The following is a 22,546-nucleotide window of genomic DNA, read 5'->3' on the forward strand; positions in this document are numbered from 1 at the left end:
AGAGGAAAATGTGGAAAAAACGGGGGCAATTATATGAAAGGGCCTATTTGAACGCGCTAATCTCAGGAACTACGTATCTGATTTGAAAAATTCTTTCAATGTTAGATAACCCATTTATCGAGGAAGGTTATTGGCTATATTTTATCACGCTAAGACTAATAAGAGCTAAGAAATAGATGAAAATGTGGAAAAAACGGGGGAAATTATATGGAATTGCTTATTATCTTATGAACTACTGGAGCAATTTTTATGTTATTTGGCAAACATGAAGAATAGACTACGTGAAGGGACATAGGCTATTTTTTGCTGCAAAATGTACGGTTGCGTGAAATTCCTAAATTACGCAAGCGAAGCCGCGCGGAACATCTATCTATACTTATAATAAAATCGTAGGAAAGTCAATTCTGTATATTGAATATTTTTGTACAATAAATGATACTTGGAATGTGATCTACTATGCTAATGCAGACGAAGTCGCGGGCAACAGCTAGTTTACCCATAATTTACTAAACACGCAACGCAACACTGCAAATGCAATGACAACCGAATTCACCCAATTTAACAACGAAACGACACGACAACGATCGAACGAAACCGCCCGCGAATCGCGATCGGCAGCGCAGGCGGCGCCGCGCTAGGTCAGTGACCGCGCGGTACGTTATAACGTAGCGTCTTATGCATAGATTTATAGCGCGCGCTATTCGTTGCGAAGAACTAGCGCGCTATTTTTATCAGCTATACGTTATATTAACCACCACTATCTGGGTGTCCAATTTTTTACAGATTTAGTTCTTTCGTAATTTAATTGGATGTAATACGAGATTTGACCTTATACATATACATCCTTAATTCCTATGATATTCTATTGTTACGTAGTATATGACATTCTCTTTGTATTCTATTCAATGATGAAATACTCAAAGCAGATATGTTACTACCGCGCGCGTAGTGAAGATTCAAATACGGCCCAATTGGGCCGTCTGTTGTTTAGTCTGCATCGAGCGCAGTCACGAACGTGCTGCGTCTTGTCTTACCTAAATAAATGAAAATGACGTCGTGCGCGTTTCGAAAATGTACCAATTATGACTCAAAAAAAAAACAAAACACATGGAATCTCTTACCACATCTCTTGATTGCAATAAATATCTCAATTATTTACATTTTCAATAATTTTTTAGAACAATCTGGAAAAAATCGAATTTTCGTCATAGCTCAGGCGAAGAAAGAGACAGCGATACGATTCGACGTTTAAAAAAAGAACTGTCTCTTTTATGTAAATGGTTTTTCGTATCTTTTGTTTCACTTATCTGTCAAATTTAATGACAATTTTCACATAAAGTCATTTAAAAATAATTTAAACTCTCTAATTGTGGTCGTAAGCGTTTAAAAACGAAAAAAGAAGACTCGTAAAAGCTAGGAAAATCTTTATTTAGCACGTAGTTCTTCTTTTTTTAGGGTTCCGTACCCAAAGGGTAAAAATGGGACATTGATGTTTGTCCGTCTGTCTGTCCATCTGTCTGTCCGTCTGTCTGTCTCCAGGCTGTATCTCAGGAACGCGACGGTAATAGCTAGAGAGTTGAAATTTTCACAGATTATGTATTTCTGTTGCCGCTATAACAACAAATACTAAAAACAAAATAAATTCATCATTTAAGTGGGGCTCCCATACAACAAACATGATTTTTTGCAATTTCTTGCTCGATATTAATGATGGAAACAGGTAGGCATTTAAAAATTTGAAAATTGTTCGGAAGAGATTTAAGCTGGAAAATAGTATGGACGTAACAGATCTGTATAAGTAGAATATCATTGATTCTATTATTAAAAAAATGTAGATATCGCACTAGCGAAATATATACTAGTAATCTGTGACTAGCGCGCACAGTCTGATACGGCCAATTGGGCCAAATGAAGCTAAGTCCCTTCTTTTAAATTAGTTGCATGTTGGCAGCGAGTGAGCGACGAGGTGTCACGAAAGAATATCATTGTGTCACTTTTTTGATTTAAAATGCCAAGCTGCGTTTTTAAGAAATGCAAAAATTATATTTATAATGTAAAAAAGGATGAAAAAATTACGTACCACAAGTAAGTACCTACATGAAAACATCTAGTAATTAATTTTTATTTGGATATTTTCCAAAATTATCGACAAATTATTCAATGCAAAAAATTAAACTAAAAAAAGGATAGAAAATACGGACGACAATTACTGCAGCGTGATAAGGACAGCACGGAAATAAACGTTAATAGTAATAGTAACTACTACGCTAGAGCTAAATTAATTTATTGTGTTAGACTGTTGCCAATAGTAATTGTTACAAAAACGCTTGAAGGCTAGAGATGGGCGATGGGTAAATACCCAATCTACCCACCTGGGTATTTACCGGGTAGATTGGGTAAATACCCAAAAATGGTGGGTATTTATAATTCAGCGTACGTTTTCACATATTTTTTTTAGTAAATCCTTAGTAAAACTTCCATTAAATAATGCATATTTGGTCACTAGCCCGTAACTGTTCGAATAAGCCCCTTTAAGTCTTAAACTAATGTATGTTTGCAATACAAAACCATGTTTTTCATGAATTTCGGCGCGCATGTCAAAGAGTGACGGTGTCTTTTTGAACTTTTTTCTAAATTTTGGCTTTGTATCTGTCGTACTAATATTCTTTAAAGTATACTACCTTTTTACAGTGATAAAAGTTAGCATTTAACACTTTTGGGGATTAAATAAATCGTCTTAGTGGACGCCTTCATCGTTAAGAGAAACACGCGTGCGAAATTTCAAAACGTTAATCCCTCCTTTAGGCTGAACTTTGAAAAATTCTAATATACGTACCTACGTACGAGTACGAGTATCTACTCTTAATTCAATATTTGTTAGTAATTGTAGGTACTTAATACGAAATATTGTTGTGTAATTTTGTCTAAGAAATTATAAGGTTCCACTAGCTAACCTTGAGCCTATACAATTCCAACCTCAAGGTATAAAACCTCTTTGACGTAAGAATTTTGCGAAATACAATTATAATTGATGCCTGTTTCATTAGAGGAACACGTGTGCAAAATCTTGTTCTTATATAGCCAGTACACAATGGCACGATGACCCACTGCAGGGCACGCGATTGCTCGCCACGCCTGAAAATCGTCCGCCATCATACACCATTATTCCGTTTACACAATGGCGATGACTTGTAGTGGACCTACATAGTCCATTGTGAACCTTTACAGTCTTGAACCTATATATTGTGTACATGCAAATTAATGTATTATGCAAATGAGAACTGTTTTTGAGTAAACGCAACTAATAACTCTAATAACGCGCAGGCCAAGAACTTTTTATATTTGAATATAAAAAGTTCTTGGCCTGTGCGTTAATTAAAAGAAAATTTTTCCCTTTTAACCGTGGGAGAGCGAACCTTCGGTACAAATGGGTCGACTCCGAAAAAACCGGCGTGAAACAGCGCTTGCACTGTGTTTCCTTCAACACACAAAAGAGAATGCCGATCTTATGACATCCTCCTTGCGTCCAACTCGACCCTTTATGATGAGGGCGGAAACCGCCAACCATACCGCGATGTACGAGCGTCATGTCGGATATTCGGTTTCATCAGCGCTCAGTGCAAGTAGCTCCAGTGAGTGCTCCAGAGTTGGCTCCGGTCTTAACTCTTAACGCGTCTTTTATGGCTCAACTATCCTTCTCACATAGTTTCGGCTTCTTGAAAGACAGCTTTTTGTGAATCCGATACTTAAAAATGTGACCGTTCCAATTCTTCCAACGGCAGATCAATCGCTATAACCTCCCTCTTCTCGAAGATGATGGAGTCCATCATCAATAGCCAGCTCTTTCGACACTTGGACGCTCAGGGATTACTAAGGCTCGGCTCGGCTCTCTTGGCGCTCCTAATTCATCGTTGGCTCAGGCGATTAACACTGTGTTGGTATTAGCTGTCAGTTTGGACATCGCGAAGGCCTTTGTGCGGGTTTGGTACAAATCACTATTATCCAAGATTCCATCATACGGAGTCCCAAGAAATTATGCAAGTGGTTCACAAGTTTCTTAGCAGTCGTAGTTGATGGTGAATGCTCTGATACTCTATCTGTTGACGCTGGTATCCCTCAGGGCTGTGTGCTGTCGCTTACCCTATTCATACAACATATCAATGACATGTTACAGACCAACGGCATTCATTGATATGCGGATGATTGTACAGATAATGTGACTTCCCGCATATTTCTCGGGGTTGAATGGGGTAGACGTAACTCAGTCCAATTTAACCGCACCAAAACACAAGTCAGCGCGTTCACCACAAAAAAGTCACCAATGGTATATCCTCGTTTGAGGGAACCACTTCAACAATCTTCCCCAGCATGAAAATTGGCGTAAACATTTCACCAAAAATACTAAAAGAGCTACCAAAAAAAGGAATCAAATATCTCACTCAAATCGTTAACGCGTGTATTTAAAAAAGTAGCCCCCCGGAAAGTAGCAGAGATTATATTAATCCCCAAACCCGGAAAAGATCCATCGGATGAAAAATCTCACCGGAATATAAGTCTTCTGCCAGTGTCCTCCAAGGTCTTAGAAATACTCTTCCTGAAACGCATGATGCTAGAAAGCTAGTAAACTGTTACCCCATCACCAATTCGGTTTTCGCCAAGCGCATTGGACTATTGAGCAGGTACCTGCTCAATAGTCCCATGCGCTTGGCGAAACTGGGACTATTGAGCAGGACAGACTGGTATAAGAAATTCAAAAAGCTTTTGAAAGCAAATGTTACTGTTTTTCTGGATATATTACAGGCCTTCGATCGATTATGGCATCGTAGACTGTTGTATAAAGTTCGTAAAAAGCCACCCTTAAACTTCTACCTCTTCATAAACTGGCAGAACAGTGCCCTCCGAGGTCTTAGAAATACTTTTCCTGAAACGCATGATGCCAGAAATCAGAGCTAGTAAACTGTTACCCGATATCAATTCGGTTTTCGCCAAGCGCATGGGACTATTGAGCAGGTACACAGACTGGTAGAAGAAATTCAAAAAGCTTTTGAAAGCAAATGTTACTGTTTTTCTGGATATATCACAGGCCTTCGATCGATTATGGCATCGTAAACTGTTGTATAAAGTTCGTAAAAAGCCACTCTTAAACTTTTACCTCTTCATTAACGCATACCTCAGGAATAGATATTTCTATGTTAAGTACGGAGATAGTGTCACATGTCTCCATGAAATCGAAGCAGGAGTGCTGCAAGGCAGTATATTGAGCCCTTATCTCTACCTTCTAAACACATTTGACCTTCCAAGTACTGATGAAGCTCTGACAGGCACATTCGCAGATGACACAGCAATCCTCGCAGTAGACCAAACAGCCTATGTAGCATCGGCCAAATTGCAAAGAACTTTAAACCTATCAAAGTGGTTAAAAGATTGGAGGATAAAAGCCAACGAGAATAAATCTGTCCATGTAACTTTCACATTAAGACACGAAACATGTCCAGAAGTAGAACTTAATCATATAAAAATATCACAGTCAAACGATGTTAGATACCTAGGAATTTATCTCAACAGGCGATTAACATGGAGAACACATAGGAACAAAAGAAAGGCTTTAGACAAGCAGCTACGAAAGCTTTACTGGCTGATAGGCCGCAAGTCACAACTATCACTAGAAAATAAACTTATTTTGTATAAAAGAATACTCAAACCCATCTGAACCTATGGGATGCAGTTGTGGGGCACAACCTCCACATCAAACATAGAAGCTCTACAACGATTCCAATCTAAAACCCTGCGTTCAATAACTGGAGCCCCATATTATGTTACGAATAGCCAAATCCACAATGATCTAAAAATCAAGCATGTAAAAGAGGAAATTAAAAACTCCCTCCAAAACTATTGTAAAAGGATAAAATCACATCCCAATATATTGGCAAAAAAATTAATGAAAACTATACCAAACCAAACATTCAAAAGATCAAAAAGACGAGCCCCACAAGATCTTCTGTAAATAAAGATAAATAGTAAATACATGGACGCATCAATGGATGCGTGCCATACAAAGAAGAAATTTAAAACGACTAGTTCAATGTCTAGAAGACAGATCCCTATCAGAATGAGAAGTTAAAAAAATCAGAAGCAAATCAAAGCAAATCAGATCTTATAGGTTGGGTGTGGGTGGGTTAGGTGTTATATGTATAAATAATAAAAAATTATACCTACATATTTTTTATATAATTTCTTTAACCAGGTACTTATACTTACATTGTCTATTTTAAAAGTAATTTTCGAGGGTCTTCGGCAAATCGATTTATTACGTCTTCTGTGTAAGAATCGCTCATATTATCTTTTAGTTTTCTGTGAAAGTACTAGATATTTTTTCTCAGGTGGGGGCAGCTCCCCCCTGCCCCCCCTCGGTACGCCCATATGTGAAAGAATAACAAACATCCATACATCTAAACAAACTTTCGCCTTTATAAGATTAGTAGGATTAATATTTTAAGTATAAAAATGTAATAAAATAATAGAATGTAAATAAAAAAATCGGCCAAGTGCGAGTCGGACTCGCGCACGAAGGGTTCCGTACCATTATAGAGAAAAATTAGGGTAAAATTTGTGTTTTTTGTATGACAGCCCCTTTTAATTTTTTATTTTATATTAATATTATTATTAAATATTAAAGTTAATATAAAACTAAAGATTGTGTGAAAAAATCAAGTACCTACCTGTTGCTATTATTGATATAGAGCAGAAAAGGCCAAAAAAATCACGTTTGTTGTATGGGAGCCCCCCTTAAATATTAATTTTAATTTGTTTTTAGTATTTGTTGTTATAGTGACAACGGATATACAAAACCTGCGAAAATTTCAACTCTTTAGCTATTACCGTTCTTGAGGTGGTTGTAACTTAAGTATTGAATTTTATCTACCCGCCCTTTTGGGTACATACGGGTATTTACCGGGTACGTGAGGGTAAATACCGGGTAGATGGGTAAATACCCAGGTACGTGCCCATCTCTATTGAAGGCACGGAAGTTCCTAGCGCTGTCCACGAGATCACCGTAGTATGCGTAGAATAATCAATTGAAATAATCAGAAGCGCTTGCGTAGGCACCAACACGTAGGCATCAACTAATTGCGTAATATTGTAAACATCTTTTCGTTTTAATATTTTTTAATTTAAAACTACACATGCGTTTTCCCTTTTAACATTTAGCCCAAACCATGTTAGATTAATTATTTTATAAATAAAAATATGGATAGGTAAGCTGTCTAGTACGCCATGCGCCGCTCGGTTTCCGGGGTGGGTCTATAGGTATTATATTATTATACATTTTATAAGTATTTTTATAAGTATTATAAAACAGAAGTAATATGCCTTTAGAAGTAAGTATGACTGGATGCCTGAAAAAAATAGTACAATATGTTCTGCCCATTTTGAAGACCAAGACAAATATACTACGCCAAAAGGATGAGAAAATTTGCGGTGCCTGTGGTTTCATCGGCAAGAGAGCACAATTATTATTTTTAACCGACTTCAAAAAAAGGAGGTTATCAATTGACGGACAGACGGACAGACATCAAAGTCTCAGTAATAGGGTCCCGTTTTTACCCTTTGGGTACAGAACCCTAAAAACATCTATTGTGTAAAGTTAACTAATGCGACCACATCTTGTCCAGATAAACTCATTGTAGTTTTTGCGGCAAGATTTCTTGTATTTTGTAATATTATTTTATACAGTATTGAACAAAATAAATAAATAAAATAAATGATTAAAAAATTTCAAAATAGTATATTGTAACTGATGAATGTCTCGAGAATTACCGAAAAAGGGACTGTTCTTATAAATGAATTTTTTGATAATTTTTCTGATAAGCAGACTAAAAAAACATTGGTTGAAGCAAAACATAAACCTCCTAGATATCTTTCAATGTGACCAGTTTGTGAAACCATAATTTTTCATCGGTAAACAAAGATGAACGACACGTTTCACATTTCAAACGTTCGCAAAGTTTTCTGGAAACCCAACCTGAAATATATCCAACGATTTGTTCCACGTTACATAAATCGTTTTCCTCGTAAAGGATATCAGTTAAAACTGTAACATTATCTTGAGATTTTTTATCACTTGGTAAAAATATATCATACTCGGTTAGATCTTCTTAACCATAAATGCGTCCACCACAAGTGTTATTTATATTATTAACTGCTGATGAGCAATTAAGTATTGGAAAATGTTCCACCGGTAAGTATACAATTTTCTGTAAAAGAAGACCGCAGTTCCAGGTGGTTAAATATTTTTTATAAATGCCCTTGAACTGAATTGTATCTGGATTGTTATTATGCCCTCCGTGTCGACGAATATCTCCGAACAATATTTCAATATGGTCCTGACTAGTGACTTTATTAGTCTGTATGTCGCGATGTATGTCAATCTGTTTTCATTTTGGATCAGGGATGGGTGACGGTAGTTGTTTCCATTAGGTGACCCATTCGCTCGTTTGCCCCCTTATTTTAAGATTAAAATATATATTATACTTAAAACAGAGTAGACAGAATTATAGAGTATACCGACTTAGAACTGAGGTTGAAATTTTTAATTATGACAAAAGTCGTCGCTAGGGTCGTTACCTACTTTAGTTGTTGTTTATATTTTGGCACATGCAAAGAAAACTGTCAGATTTCTATTTCAAAATCTTCATTTTAAAAATAAATTATATCAGCCAGCGCGCCAGCCCTAAACTTATCCTGGCGAAACCCGAAAGAAATGACAGGTATTATTACACTACCGTCTCTTAGCAGTCGAAGTACTGGTAGTTATGTCTATTGTGCTTAAAATAAGGGGCGATACGATTTTTGGCGCAACGGAGTTGCGGGCGTCATCTAGTAAGATGACGCCCGCAACTCCGTTGCGCCAAAATTCGTTTATCGCGCGGGAACTGTACCTTTTTCCGGGAAGTATGGATTATAAAAGTACTTTAAGAGTTTAGCTCGGACGTATATCCGGACCAAACTCCTAAAGTAACTCTAGATTATGTACCTATATACAGACAAAGAGAAAAAAAATTACATGTTAAACGCCCCATGTATTAGGATTTTTTAAAATATTATGTACATTGGGTACACTTTTGTTTTCCTACGAGTTACGACCGACTTTATTATATTATAATACTAGCTGTTACCCGCGACTTCGTCCGCGGCAATAATATTATAGTAGTATGTCTGCAGGCTGATAGAAAGTTGAAATTACAAAATATGTATGAACAAATATAAAAATTTAAAATATATCCTCCTCCTTTATTGGAAGTCGGTTTAAAGGTAGCCTAAGTTACTCCTTATTATATCCGCTATCTGCCAAAAAAAGTCCCGTTAAAATTGATCCAGCCGTTTCAGAGATTAGCCGGAACAAACAGACAGACATACAGACAGACAAAAATTGTAAAAAGTGCTATTTTGGTATATGTACCGTATGTACATTCATATGCATGTAGTAAAAAACGGTTCTTTCAATATTACAAACAGACACTCCAATTTTATTTATATGTATAGAATAATAAAAAAATATCGAACAATTTGTTTTATTAAATGTCTCTTCTGTTCAACAATAACAGTATTCTCTTGATCTATGTCGCGCATGCGCGCCGATGCGACTGTCAAGTGCAACTCAAAATATACAGGGTGTAACAAAAATAAGTGATAATACTTTAGGGTGTGTACGTGTTCCTTGTAGAGAGTTCACTGTGAAAGTAGCAGCGCTGTAAGACCAAAAATTTTTTTCACATTTGTATGGGGAAACTCGTGACGCTCGGGCGCTTGCCCATACAAAAGTGAAAAAAAAAAATTCGTCTTTCAGAGCTGTTACTTTCACAGTGAACTCTCTACAAGGAACACGTACATACCCTAAAGTATTATCACTTATTTTTGTTACACCCTGTATAGCAATCAATGATATTCTACTTATACGAAAGACTACATACAGACTATTCTACTTATATTCTAAGATAGAAATGCCATTTACATAAAAGAGACAGACTAAATAAAAGACGGCCCAATTGGGTCGTATTTGAAGCTTCACAACGCGCGCGGTAGTAACATATCTGCTTTGAGTTTTTTATTATTATATCATTGATAGCAATCCTTTTCTATGGCCGTGTTCGTCGGCGTATTTTTGGACAAACCTTTTATTGCGCATGTCCAAAAGATGTCATGGCAACGCCATAACAAGTTGCTGGTCAAGTCGTAAACAACGTCTTAATTGTTTATACATGATTAAAATAATAAAAGCTAAACATAAATACATAAGCCTAAATTGTCTAACAGCCGCACAAATAATTTATTTAACACTATGATAGTGTTTGATTATTTTATTTTGGAAAATATGGATATGGATCACTTGGAAATATTTAAAAATTTAATTGTTTTTTATGAAATAAGAGGGCAAACGAGCAAACGGGTGACCTGATGGAAAGCAACTTCCGTCACCCATGGACACTCGTAGCATCAGAAGAGATGCAGGTGCGTTGCCGGCCTTTTAAGAGGGAATAGGGTAACAGGGGAGGGTAGGGATGGTAAGGGAAGGGAATAGGGGAAGGTAGGGAAGGGAATAGGGTAGAGGATTGGGCCTCCGTTAAACTCACTCACTCGGTGAAACACAGCGCAAGCGCTGTTTCACGCCAGTTTTCTGTGAGAGCGTGGTATTTCTCCGGTTGAGCCGGTCCATTCGTGCCGAAGCATGGCTCTCCCACTGGTTTGATCATTGCAACGCCACCAACAAATTGCAATTGGGTTAAATGTCAAGTCGTAAACAGTTGTCGGCCGTGTTCGTCGGCGTAATTTTTAGCGCATTCGCTGCAAAACCTAGTTATTGCGCATGTCCAAATCATGTCATGCCATGGCAACGACAACTGTTTACGACTTGACATTTAACCCAATTGCAATTTGTTGGTGGCGTTGCAATGAACAAACCAGTGGGAGAGCCATGCTTCGGCACGAATGGGCCGGCTCGACCGGAGAAATACCACGCTCTCACAGAAAACCGGCGTGAAACAGCGCTTGCGCTGTGTTTCACCGAGTGAGTGAGTTTACCGGAGGCCCAATCCCCTACCCTATTCCCTTCCCTACCTTCCCCTATTCCCATCCCTACCCTCCCCTGTTACCCTATTCCCTCTTAAAAGGCCTGCAACGCACCTGCATCTCTTCTGATGCTACGAGTGTCCATGGGTGACGGAAGTTGCTTTCCATCTGGTCACCCGTTTGCTCGTTTGCCCTCTTGTATACCAGAGGCAGAGTAGACAGAATGATAGAGTATGTCGACTTAGAACTGATGTTGAAATTTTTAATTTTGACGTATTATGACGAAAATCGTCGCAAGGGTTGTTAACTTGTTACTTACGAATTTAAAAATATGACATATTCGCTGGACGTGTTCCTCTTTGGTCGTATTGTTGTTTGTGTTTTGGCAGATGCGATTAAAATTGTCAGAATCCAATTTTGAAATCTTTATTTTAAATATTTCATAATCTTTATAATCAGCCAGCGCGAGGCACATTCCGCTTATAATCCTAGTGAAACCCGACGAATTTGACAGATATTGAAACCTGTCCGTCTCTTTGCAGTCGAACTACTGGTCCTTATGTCTATTGTGCCAGAGGTAGGTATTTATATGTCGTAAAGGAACAAATTCTGAGGACCGCTTTGTAAGAGCATACGCCATCTTTATTAAAACATCATCCTGCCTTTTCTGCCGCAGGACTCAGGACTCAGGAATCGTCGCACTCATTATAAGGCTGCGTTTCCACCAGAGCTGAGCGGAGCTGTGTTGCGACTTGCGAGGTATGTGTTTTTGAGAACAAATGAGTCTGTATGATTCTTGGACATGGCAAGGTCATGTCAATGATGATTGAAGCGATTCTATTGGTTTTCAAAAACACATTCCTCGCAAGTCACAACACAGCCCCGCTCAGCTCTGGTGGAAAGGAAGCCTAATAAATCTCATAATAATAATCCGCGCGCGATCAGATAAGATGCGACCTTTTGGAACTGAGACGCGCGTTGAGTGTTGACAGTTATTCCCTGGTATTACCCATAGTTGTCTACCCATACGCCATCTAGTTACTAAAACGGAAACTGTTTGACAATCAAATTAAAAATATAGGAAAATCCCTCATTGGGTTCAATATTTTAAATTAAACTAATTGTTTGAAAAAAATAGAAATATAATATTGTTAATAATCTCTTTACCCTGTAATCTTAGAAATAGGTAAAAATGTTTTTCATAACAATGTTACTAAATAACATACTTATAAAGTTATTATTTAGCTAGTCCCGGATCTTGGGCAGTGAATGGATTATAATCTCCCAGGCCGACGAGTTCAACTGATTTTTGCCACAACTTCTCAGCATACTCATCATTCAAAGCTTTTGAACAGGGATTTATAGGTGTGCAGTCACTGTAATAAGAAAAATAATTAAATGATGTTAAATACTTAAATTTGTTTTAATTTATAGACCAAGAGCACATTGCTACACTGTGTCCTCGCTCTTAGGTTTTACATTAAATGATATGCTCGTATTATACCGTTGCCTTGCTTCACGGCGTTTTCACGGAACAACGAAAAGGAGATAAATTATTGGGCCATTGCCCACTATGCTTAGCCACTACCGCAGCTCCTGCCGCTGCCGGAAACATTTCTCTGAATATTACTGCGGTAGTAACGTCGCAAATGAGTATTAACACCGAGCCTTCATACTTATTTTCCGCTTCGGGCAGCGGCATGACGAGTGGCAGCGCAAGTGACATACATTCACACGCTGCTTACTTCCCTCTCCAATTAAAGCGCTTAATGTAAATGTCGTGGGTAAACGACGCAATGTGCTGTATCTACTTGCCGTTTTGTATTGTGTAGTTGTGCTTCAAGAGCAGCACAGATAAATATGCAATTGGTTGCTTCAATCAGAAGACAAACCTGAGCAGTGTGGCTTGTGAGTTGTGATACCCAAAATATGCCATTATGCCTGTAAAAAGATTTAGGTAATAATAAAAATATTTTACCTGTAATATAAGCCAGTTTCCCCAGCACATTTCTCATCAACAGCACAATAAATAGTTGTTTGTGCACCCAATTCAACCGATTTTACAAATGGACCAAAAACTATGCCAAATAATTTTCTTGCCCCCGAAAATACAGTCTTGTCCAAATGTCTTCCTAGCTCCGTTTTTATTACACCTGGATGCAGGCTGTAAGTGTTAACACCCTCAATGTTGTTAGCCTGAAAGTTGAGAAATACAGACTACAATTAAGTACTTGCACTAAAATGAAACAATATTATATATTTTTAAGCCATATTTAAAACTCGTAATATTAAAATAATTTTAATTGGAAATAATAGTAATATGTTCCTTATTACCTTGAGCTTTTTAGCAAGTTCTCTAGAAAATAGAACATTCGCCAGTTTACTTTGTGCATAAGCATAATGAGGGCTGTAGTTTCTTTTTTCAAAATTAAAGTCATCAAAGTAGATATCCCCACCTGAAAATTATGCAAAGTATCATCAATTTTAGTTGTTATCACCTACACTTATTAAATACAGTGTTTTTCAGAGTTTTTCAGAGTTAAATACAGTACTTAACATTTTTAGTCAAGAGTCTGTGATGAGTTAATGACTCACAAACATGACAATAAAAAATGTCCTGCCTCAATGACTCAGATTATATATTACAAAACACAATTGGTAAACAATCAGTATGGGCAGCTATAAGTGGCAATAATATAATTAATACCACACATTCAGTGGCGTAACTATAGGGTGGCAAGGCTGGCAAAATACCACAGGCCCCCGACCCAAGAGGCCATGAGGTCAGAATTTTTTTATACATTTATTATTAGCGTGACGATTTTTACTGATAAGGCCCCATCAATTTGCCACAGGCCCCAGATGTTATTAGTTATGCCACTGCACACATTACATAATTAAAATGGAATATAAATAAAGTTAGCGCATTACATACTAGTATGAGCCCTAGAAGACACAATGACAATTCTTGCTGGTGTACTGTTTCTGATGCGAGGCAGAAGCAGCATAGTCAATAGAAAATGGCCCAAGTGATTTGTTCCAAATTGAGTTTCAAACCCGTCTTTTGTTTCACTTTTGGGGCACCACATAACTCCAGCATTGTTTACAAGGATATTAACTTCCGGTTCCCTATCAAGAATTTTTTTTGAAAAATCTCGAATTGATTGTAAGGAGGAAAGATCACATTCCTCAATAACCAGACTGCCTGTGTTAGGTAAATCTTTGCAAATACTTTCGATACTTTTTTTAGCTTCTTCTGCTCTTTCTTTACTCCTACATGCCATAATCACCTTAGCACCTAGAAAGTACAGAAAAGTTTTATTACACACACTGAGGTAATTAGAAATTACACACTAATATAATATTATTGATATTGAAGTAAGTACCTAAATACTTAGGTAAAGTTACGTCTAGTTAAAGAAATATTACTAATCTATGCTTACCTCTTTTGAAGAAATCAAGGGCAGTTTCTTTTCCAATTCCTGTATTGCATCCTGTTATGATAGCAGTTTTTCCTATTAATTTTGCTTGGCTGTAACAGCGGCCGCTAAATAAAGGCATTTTAGTTTTAAAACAGATACTTTACAAATGCGATGCTGCCGACTACCACTACAATGCACCAGATATGAGATACGAATCGATGATGTCATTGACCGACTAGCGACTATTTTTCCACAGTCCATGGCACGTCACCGGTAGTTATTGTTGAAAATAAACCGGTTTAGTTTAATTTATAATTTGGTTTACCTTGGTTCACCTCGTTATTAATATATTACTTAAATACTTAATATAATATTATATATTGTAACATGTCTGTATATTTTACCAACGAACTTATTAGGGTTCCCCACCCAAAGGGTGAAAACGGGACCCTATTCATGAGACTTCGATGTCTGTCTGTCCGTCTGTCTGTCTCCAGGCTGTATCTCAAGCAGGGTGTACAACACAGATTACTAGTATATATTTGGGCTGCGTTCCAGATGACGTTAATTTTGACCAAAACGCTCAAAACGTCCCCTTCTGCCGTTCCCTTTGGCGACCGGGGTTGACCGGGGTCGTTTTGATCGCGGCTATGACGTCACTCATGACGTCATCATTTTCGCTCAAAACGACCCTCGACGAAGATGGGTCAAAGTGGGCGTTCTAGTTTTTTTTTTTTAAATTTTAACGTAACTATATCGCGAAAGCCATGTTCGGAAAGTTTTCAGGAGAGAGTAGAGACAAAAAAACTTTATATTATTTCATTACAAATAATATTTATATTACTTAAATAAATTAAATAACATTTAATGAAATATATTGATTGGAAAATAAATTGTTTTAAGTGAAAGGTCAAATGATTTCTTATAAAATATTATAATAATTAATACTAATTTTCATCTCTCCTATACCTGTTGATTTATTCGTACTTGACTAAACATTATGCGGTATTGTTACTTAACGTTTATATGTATATTATGACAATTATAGTCAATATTCAAAGTATGTGGTTTTGTTATTAAAATATGATTCAATGTGAAAACTCAAATAATAAGTATAATAAAAGTTTAACTATATTAAAATATGATTACTTAAGTAAAAAAATGTAATACTAAAAACCAAACAAATATAATATTACCTATGTGAAGTTAGCAACCGAGTTCAAGGTAAATGATTTTTATGTATGTCATTCGATTGTACCCGGAGTGTACCCGATTGTACCGCAATTAAAATCGTTTGTACCTCAATAGGGTAGAAATGGGGGGGGGTAAAATTTGCTTAGCAACCGACATAAAGATACCGGAATTTCAATGATGCCATCTGGAAGAGTATCGTTTGTACCGGATTGTACCCGTTTTTAAAGTTTTTTTTTTTTATTTTACGAAAAAAAAACAAAAAAAAACCCTAAAAATAAGGCTTTGTATGGAGTAGAAGAAAAGAAAGTATATATAGCAGTTCAAATGTGTAAAAGAAGTTATTTTTTGAGGTAGATTCGTTCGGTCTTGACGAATTTTCCAATATCTTACTATAAAAGTCGGAGTTATATTTTGCAGTTTTTTTGTCGTTTGTACCTCGCCAAAACAGAAAGATTATAAAAGAAGATACTATTCACTTTAAATTCACACAAAATTTTTTGAGGTACAAACGATTTTTCATGTAGTAACAACGTCAGAAATTCGATCGGTCTTGACGAATTTTCCTATAACTTACTATAAAACTTTGAGTTAAATTTTGCAACTGTTATCGTTTGTACCTCGCCAAAACAGAAAGATTATTAAAGAAGATACTATTCACTTTATTTAAACATAATTTTTTTTAAGGTACAAACGATTTTTCATATAGTAACAACGTCAGAAATTCGATCGGTCTTGCCGAATTTTCCAATATCTTAACTACTATAAAAGTCAGAGTTAAATTTTGCAACTTTTATCGTTTGTACCTCGCCAAAATTGAAAGATTATGAAAGAAGATACGATTCACTTCATATTCACCCAAGAAATTGTGAGGTACAAACGATTTTTCATATAGTAACGACGTCAGAGATTCTATCGGTCTTGACGAAATTTCTTACATCTAACTATAAAACTCGGAGTTAAATTTTGCAATTTTTATCGTTTGTACCTCGCCAAAATTGAAAGATTATGAAAGAAGATACGATTCACTTCATATTCGCACAAAAAATTTTGAGGTACAAACGATTTTTCATATAGTAACAACGTCAGAGATTCTAACGGTCTTGACGAAATTTCCTATAACTTACTATAAAACTTTGAGTTAAATTTTGCATCTTTTATCGTTTGTACTTTTTACCTCGCCAAAACAGAAAGATTATTAAAGAAGATACTATTCACTTTATTTTCACAAAAAAGCCTTATTTTTAGGGATTTTTTTTTTTGTTTTTTTTTTCGTAAAATAAAAAAAAAACTTTAAAAACGGGTACAATACGGTACAAACGATACTCTTCCAGATGGCATCATTGAAATTCCGGTATCTTTATGTCGGTTGCTAAGCAAATTTTACCACCCCCCATTTCTACCCTATTGAGGTACAAACGATTTTAATTGCGGTACAAACGGGCAAGGGCGTCGCCAAGGGGGGGCAGGGAGGGGCAGCTGCCCCCCCCTAGAAATCCTAAAAAAGTTGCCAAATATAATGCAAACAACGACCACTATAATATTAAAATCTGGTAATAGATGTAAGGCTCGTAGTACAAGTCAAAAGCTTTATGTGCTGTCGACTTTACCTACAATTCATACATACTTTTCTCATTCATAGAGAATAAGAAAAGTATGAATTGTAGTAGGTAAAGTCAACTTGCCCCCCCCTGCGCCATCGGCTGGCGACGCCCTTGCAAACGGGTACACTCCGGGTACAATCGAATGACATATATAAAAATCATTTACCTCGATTTAGAACTCGGTTGCTAACTTCACATAGGTATATAATATTATGTATTTTATTTGTAAAATAAATGTAACTATAAACAATAAAATTACTTTTATTTACGACTTGAAGAAAAGGATCATAATATCCATGTTCGGTTCATTGTACCTATGTATAAAAAAAAATATAGTTATATATTATGTCTATGGTTCCACTTGGGTTTGTATCGCTGACGCTCACATGCTAGTGGAACGGGAAAAACTACGGTCTTGAGCGTGAGCGTTTCTAACGTCATCTGGAACGCGGGGTTGGTGTACAATCTTATGTTTGACACGGTAACATAAGAATTTTAAACCCCCAAAATATAGAAGACCAGCCAAGTACCCAATTATTGTATAAAATTGCTTACATTTTAATTTTGTAGGATAATAATAGTTAATAACTCCGTCGCAAAATAAGAGATGGCGCTTGTAAAGCTTTCGCATCAGATTTTATCATAAATTGTACTAGATGTCACTACTGAGTTATTTGTAACTAAAATACATATGTAAATATAAAAAAATTGAGAATCTTTTATGAAAATAGTATTTTAAAATAAAATATTTTCAATAAAAGGTACTGTGTTGTGTTTTTGTAACATAACAGCTATAATATTATTTTTCCTTCTGGTAACATCGATAAAAAATATCCCAACAAAGATGTCAAAGTCAATCAAACTTTTTGCTTTCGAGTGTGGTGCTAAAGAAGCATGTAAAACAGTGTGCTCTACAATTTGTCGAGTTAGGCTCGGACATTGTTGCTCGCCTGTCTTTCTTGCAAAAATTAGGGTGAGGGATAGTTGCCTTTGTGAGTGTGGGCTAGACGAAGGTACCTTGGATCATATATTTTTCTCTTGTCCTAATAACCATTGTTCCCTATATGATCTTCTCCCCGCAACCATTCCCCGTCCTATCAATTTTAAATCTGTAAATACGTCATATTTTATTAAAGTGTTATGTACATTTATTGATACTAATAAAATAAAATTGTAATTAGTTACTAAACCTAAATGTTTGTGTTGTTTTAGGTTCTCTCAAGTCTCAACAGACTCATTTTATAAAAGTAGTACACCGTACACTTTTTTTAAGCATTAGATCTTCTTCAACACAGAGTCTTTGCCACTCACTCTGATATTGGCAACTCACCAAGGAGCCATTATTAAAAAGAAGAAAAAGAAGAAGAGTGTGGTGTTATCTGTCATAGATATGCGTCTACGCTTTTTTCTTGCGGCTTACGAATTACGGAGAAATTTGTTTGTTTCTGTGCATAATATTATGTCCGTCGAGTAGAGCCTCCGTTCCTCTGGTTTGTGTGTTTGTAAATTGTAAGTGCTGTGAGATTGCTCCTGTGCAAGAACTGAGATAGGACTCTTTGTAGGTACTTTGTAGAAGTGTTGTGTTCCTTTATAATGTTTTGAAATAAAATAATATTCTTGTAATAAATAAAATTTATAAAATTCTGTTGTTTTATTTTAATTTTAAATGTACATCTAATATTCTATAAATATTTAGGTACCTACCTATAGTAATACTAGAATCCATATTACCGTAATAAAGCGCCATCTGTAACTTTACGACGGTACTAGACCGTCGTAAAGTTACAGATGGCGCTTTATTGCGGTTTCCACAAAATAAAGAGAGTGAGGCTTGAGTGAGGTCTCTATTCCAGTATATAATAAAGTACTCTGTGATCTCAAGAACTGCTATAGCTAGTTGTGATGATTTCACAGATTCCCCGCGTTCCAGATGACGTTAAAAACGCTCACGCTCAAGACCGTAGTTTTTCCCGTTCCACTAGCATGTGAGCGTCAGTGATACAAACCCAAGTGGAACGGATTATGGAGCGTTTTGAGAAAAGTTTAAAAAAAGAACTATAATTTTTTTTTATACATAAGTACTTACATTGAACAGAACTTGGATATTCATCCTTTTCTTCAAGTCGTAAATAAAAGTAATTGTTTATACTTAGTTACATTTATTTTACAAATAAAATACATAATATAATATTTGTTTCGTTTTTAGTATTACATTTTTTTTACTGAAGTAATCATATTATTTTAATATAGTTAAACTTTTATTTTATTTCAGTTTCCACTTTGAATCATATTTTAATAACAAAACCAAGAAGAACAAAACCAAATACTTTGAATATTGACTATTGTCACATAAACGTTACGTAACAATACCGCGTAATGCTAAGTCAAGTACGAGTAAGTCAACAGGTACAGGAGAAATGAAAATTAGTAATAAATTTTATAAGAAATCATTTGACCTTTCATTTAAAACAATTTCTTTTCCAATCAAAATATTTTATTAAATGTTATTTAATATAATATGTATTTCAATTAAAATATTATTTGTAATGAAATAATATGATGTTTTTTTGTCTCTACTCTCTCTTCAAAACTTTCCGAACATGGCTTTCGCGATATATTACATTAAAATTAAAAAAATAACTAGAACGCTAGCTTTGACCCATCTTCGTCGAGGGTCGTTTTGAGCGAAAATGATGACGTCATGAGTGACGTCATAGCCGCGATCAAAATGACCGCCGTCGTCAAATGGAACGGCAGAAGGGGACGTTTTGAGCGTTTTGGTCAAAATTAACGTCTTCTGGAACGCAGCCATTGTGTACTTATATCTGTTGCCCACTCTGGGATCGTGCAGAGCGATGACACTGCCACTAGTGACGAGTAGCCGAAACTTTTACGAAATTTTTATTGTCAAGCTACAGAAAATTTTAAGATTTCTTGAGAAATTTGAGTGTTTTCGTGCATTGTTGTATTCCCGGATGTTCTAAATTCTAATACATACAAGAAAAATAAAGGCAAATCGAACGATGTAAAATTTTACTATTTTTCTGCCAAAAGTATTCACATTGGCTTATTGAAAAACGAAAGAAATGGATAAAAGCCGGTAAAAACATACGTAAGCATTAAAAATGTTCCATGAATGTTATGTGTAGACTCGTAAAACACTGAATTTTGTAGATTATAAACGTAAATTCATTTTTGATGAACACAATATGAACCTAACCTATAACCGTTGCTTCTTTCAGTAAACATCCAAACTGGCTTCCATCTAAATTGATATACATACATAAGCACCGCTCATATAATTAGCATAAATTTGCATCAAAAGTAAGGATAATCTTGAGAAGTCCTGCCAGGAATTCAACACTGAGGATAGTATTGAACTTGAACCATCTTGTCAAAGTGTTGGTTCTCAAAAGGATGATTCTTCAAGTAGGAAAAAGATTATAGTGCAGTCTTTGTGTGTTAAAGAATATTTATATGGTGTTTGCACTGATGTGGTCCAGACTGAAATTAGTTAAAAATAGTGACAGCCAAAAGTTGTGAAGAAGGTATCGAGCGAATCGCAGAAGGTTGATGAAATAAAAGCATTTATTTTAGTGAGCTTGTTTTATTTTATTAATCCACAAGCATTTTCTGTAATTGTTATATAAGTATTTTTGCATCTTCATTATTTTATTGCAATATTTATCAAGTTTTTACTTTCTATGCTGATGGATGCTACTAATTACTTTTTCAGATATTTTCTTATATAGATAAGCTTTATACATTTTTATTCACGCTTTCGTTCTTTGTTTACGGTTAGAAACTCATCCATACTCAATATTATAAATGCGAAAGTGTGTCTGTCTGTTAGCACTTCACGCCCAAACCGCTGAACCAATTTTGCTGAAATTTGGTATGGATTTACTTTGAGCCCCAGGAAAGGACATAGGATACTTTTTATCCCGGGAAGATGTACGGTTCTTGCGCTATAAATGATTTGGTGCAATGGAGTTGCGGGCGTCATCTAGTATTTTACATTAATCCTACGATCGCGGATTCTTGGAAATCTGTTGTTGTTCTCGCAACCGCATGTGGTCACTTGGGACTCTTGGGAGTGTAAGTATTAAATCATTTTATAGTCTAAAACATAAAAAATCACTTATAAACTAGCCGGGGTCAAAGAGAATGCGAAGCCAAAGTCACTCACAAGTTACTTCTTTTACTCGCATCGAGTCGCTGCTGTCGAATTACGACGCCCTCTATAGTTTCTGCACGCTACAAAGAAGTAACTTGTGAGTCACACTTCCAAGTTGCCAGATGCGGCCGCGAGAACAACAACAGATTTCCAAGAATCCGCGATCGAAGGATTGAAGGTGGGTGGCTAGGTTGGAAGATAGGAATATAAGTCAATATCGCCGCCCCTCATTTTTGCCGCTCTGGGCAAATGCCCGGCTCGCCACCCATAGATCGGGCCCGGCACTTTCGTATTTATAATATTGAGTATGGATGAGTTTCTAACCGTAAACAAAGAACAAAAGCGTGAATAAAAATGTATAAAGCTTATCTAGTTAAGTATGTAAGAAAATATCTAAAAAAGTAATTAGTAGCATCCATCAGCATAGAAAGTAAAAACTTGATAAATATTGCAATAAAATAATGAAGATGCAAAAATACTTATATAATAATTACTAAAAATGCTTGTGGATTAATAAAATAAAACAAGCTCACTAAAATAAATGCTTTTATTTCATCAACCTTCTGCGATTCGCTCGATACCATCTTCACAACTTTTGTCTGTCACTATTTTTAACTAATTTCAGTCTGGACCACATCAGTGCAAACACCATATAAATATTCTTTAAATAACACACAAAGACTGCACTATAATCTTTTTCCTACTTGAAGAATCATCCTTTTGAGAACCAACACTTTGACAAGATGGTTCAAGTTCAATACTATCCTCAGTGTTGAATTCCTGGCAGGACTTCTCAGGATTATCCTTACTTTTGATGCAAATTTAAGCTAATTATATGAGCGGTGCATAAGTATGTTTGAACGTGGGTGACATTGACGTGAGCGCTGCTGGTAAAGGAGAACTGTCAAACACATGTCAAAAATAAAGTTTTTCTATGATAGAAGCGTTTAGTTCCTTTTCTCGCCACGTTCAAATAAAGCCTTATCGAACTGTATATTAATCTGTGGTCTGTCACGCCCTTAAAATATGACATTGGCAAAAATTAAATGTAAATAAAATTACAAGAAGAAGTAAAAGGAACGAGT

The 22,546-nt window shown here is 36.0% G+C and overlaps 1 protein-coding gene across 1 annotated transcript; it reads right to left on the bottom strand.

The window, feature by feature from the left end:
• Positions 1-12,298: 12,298 nt before the first annotated feature.
• On the bottom strand, positions 12,299-14,802 carry LOC121729685 (retinol dehydrogenase 12-like). The gene is made up of 5 exons (XM_042118283.1): positions 14,511-14,802; positions 14,003-14,365; positions 13,402-13,523; positions 13,046-13,263; positions 12,299-12,443 (listed from the first exon to the last, which is right to left on the bottom strand). Exons 1-5 carry the CDS (start codon positions 14,626-14,628, stop codon positions 12,305-12,307), a joined length of 960 nt encoding a protein of 319 aa, XP_041974217.1. The 5' UTR covers positions 14,629-14,802; the 3' UTR covers positions 12,299-12,304.
• Between the last annotated feature and the right edge of the window lie 7,744 nt (positions 14,803-22,546).

Source organism: Aricia agestis, chromosome 8, assembly GCF_905147365.1.
Source record: "Aricia agestis chromosome 8, ilAriAges1.1, whole genome shotgun sequence".
NCBI lineage: Eukaryota > Metazoa > Arthropoda > Insecta > Lepidoptera > Lycaenidae > Aricia > Aricia agestis.

Excerpts from the sequence above, each read along its gene's own strand:
- LOC121729685 (XM_042118283.1), bottom strand. The coding sequence starts at position 14,628 with ATGCCTTTATTTAGCGGCCGCTGTTACAGCCAAGCAAAATTAATAGGA. Across the intron at positions 13,524-14,002 it reads GTCTTCTAGGGCTCATACTA|GTGGGGATATCTACTTTGAT; the intron begins GTATGTAATGCG and ends CATAATTTTCAG. Across the intron at positions 12,444-13,045 it reads GAAACTGGCTTATATTACAG|TGACTGCACACCTATAAATC; the intron begins GTAAAATATTTT and ends TTCTTATTACAG.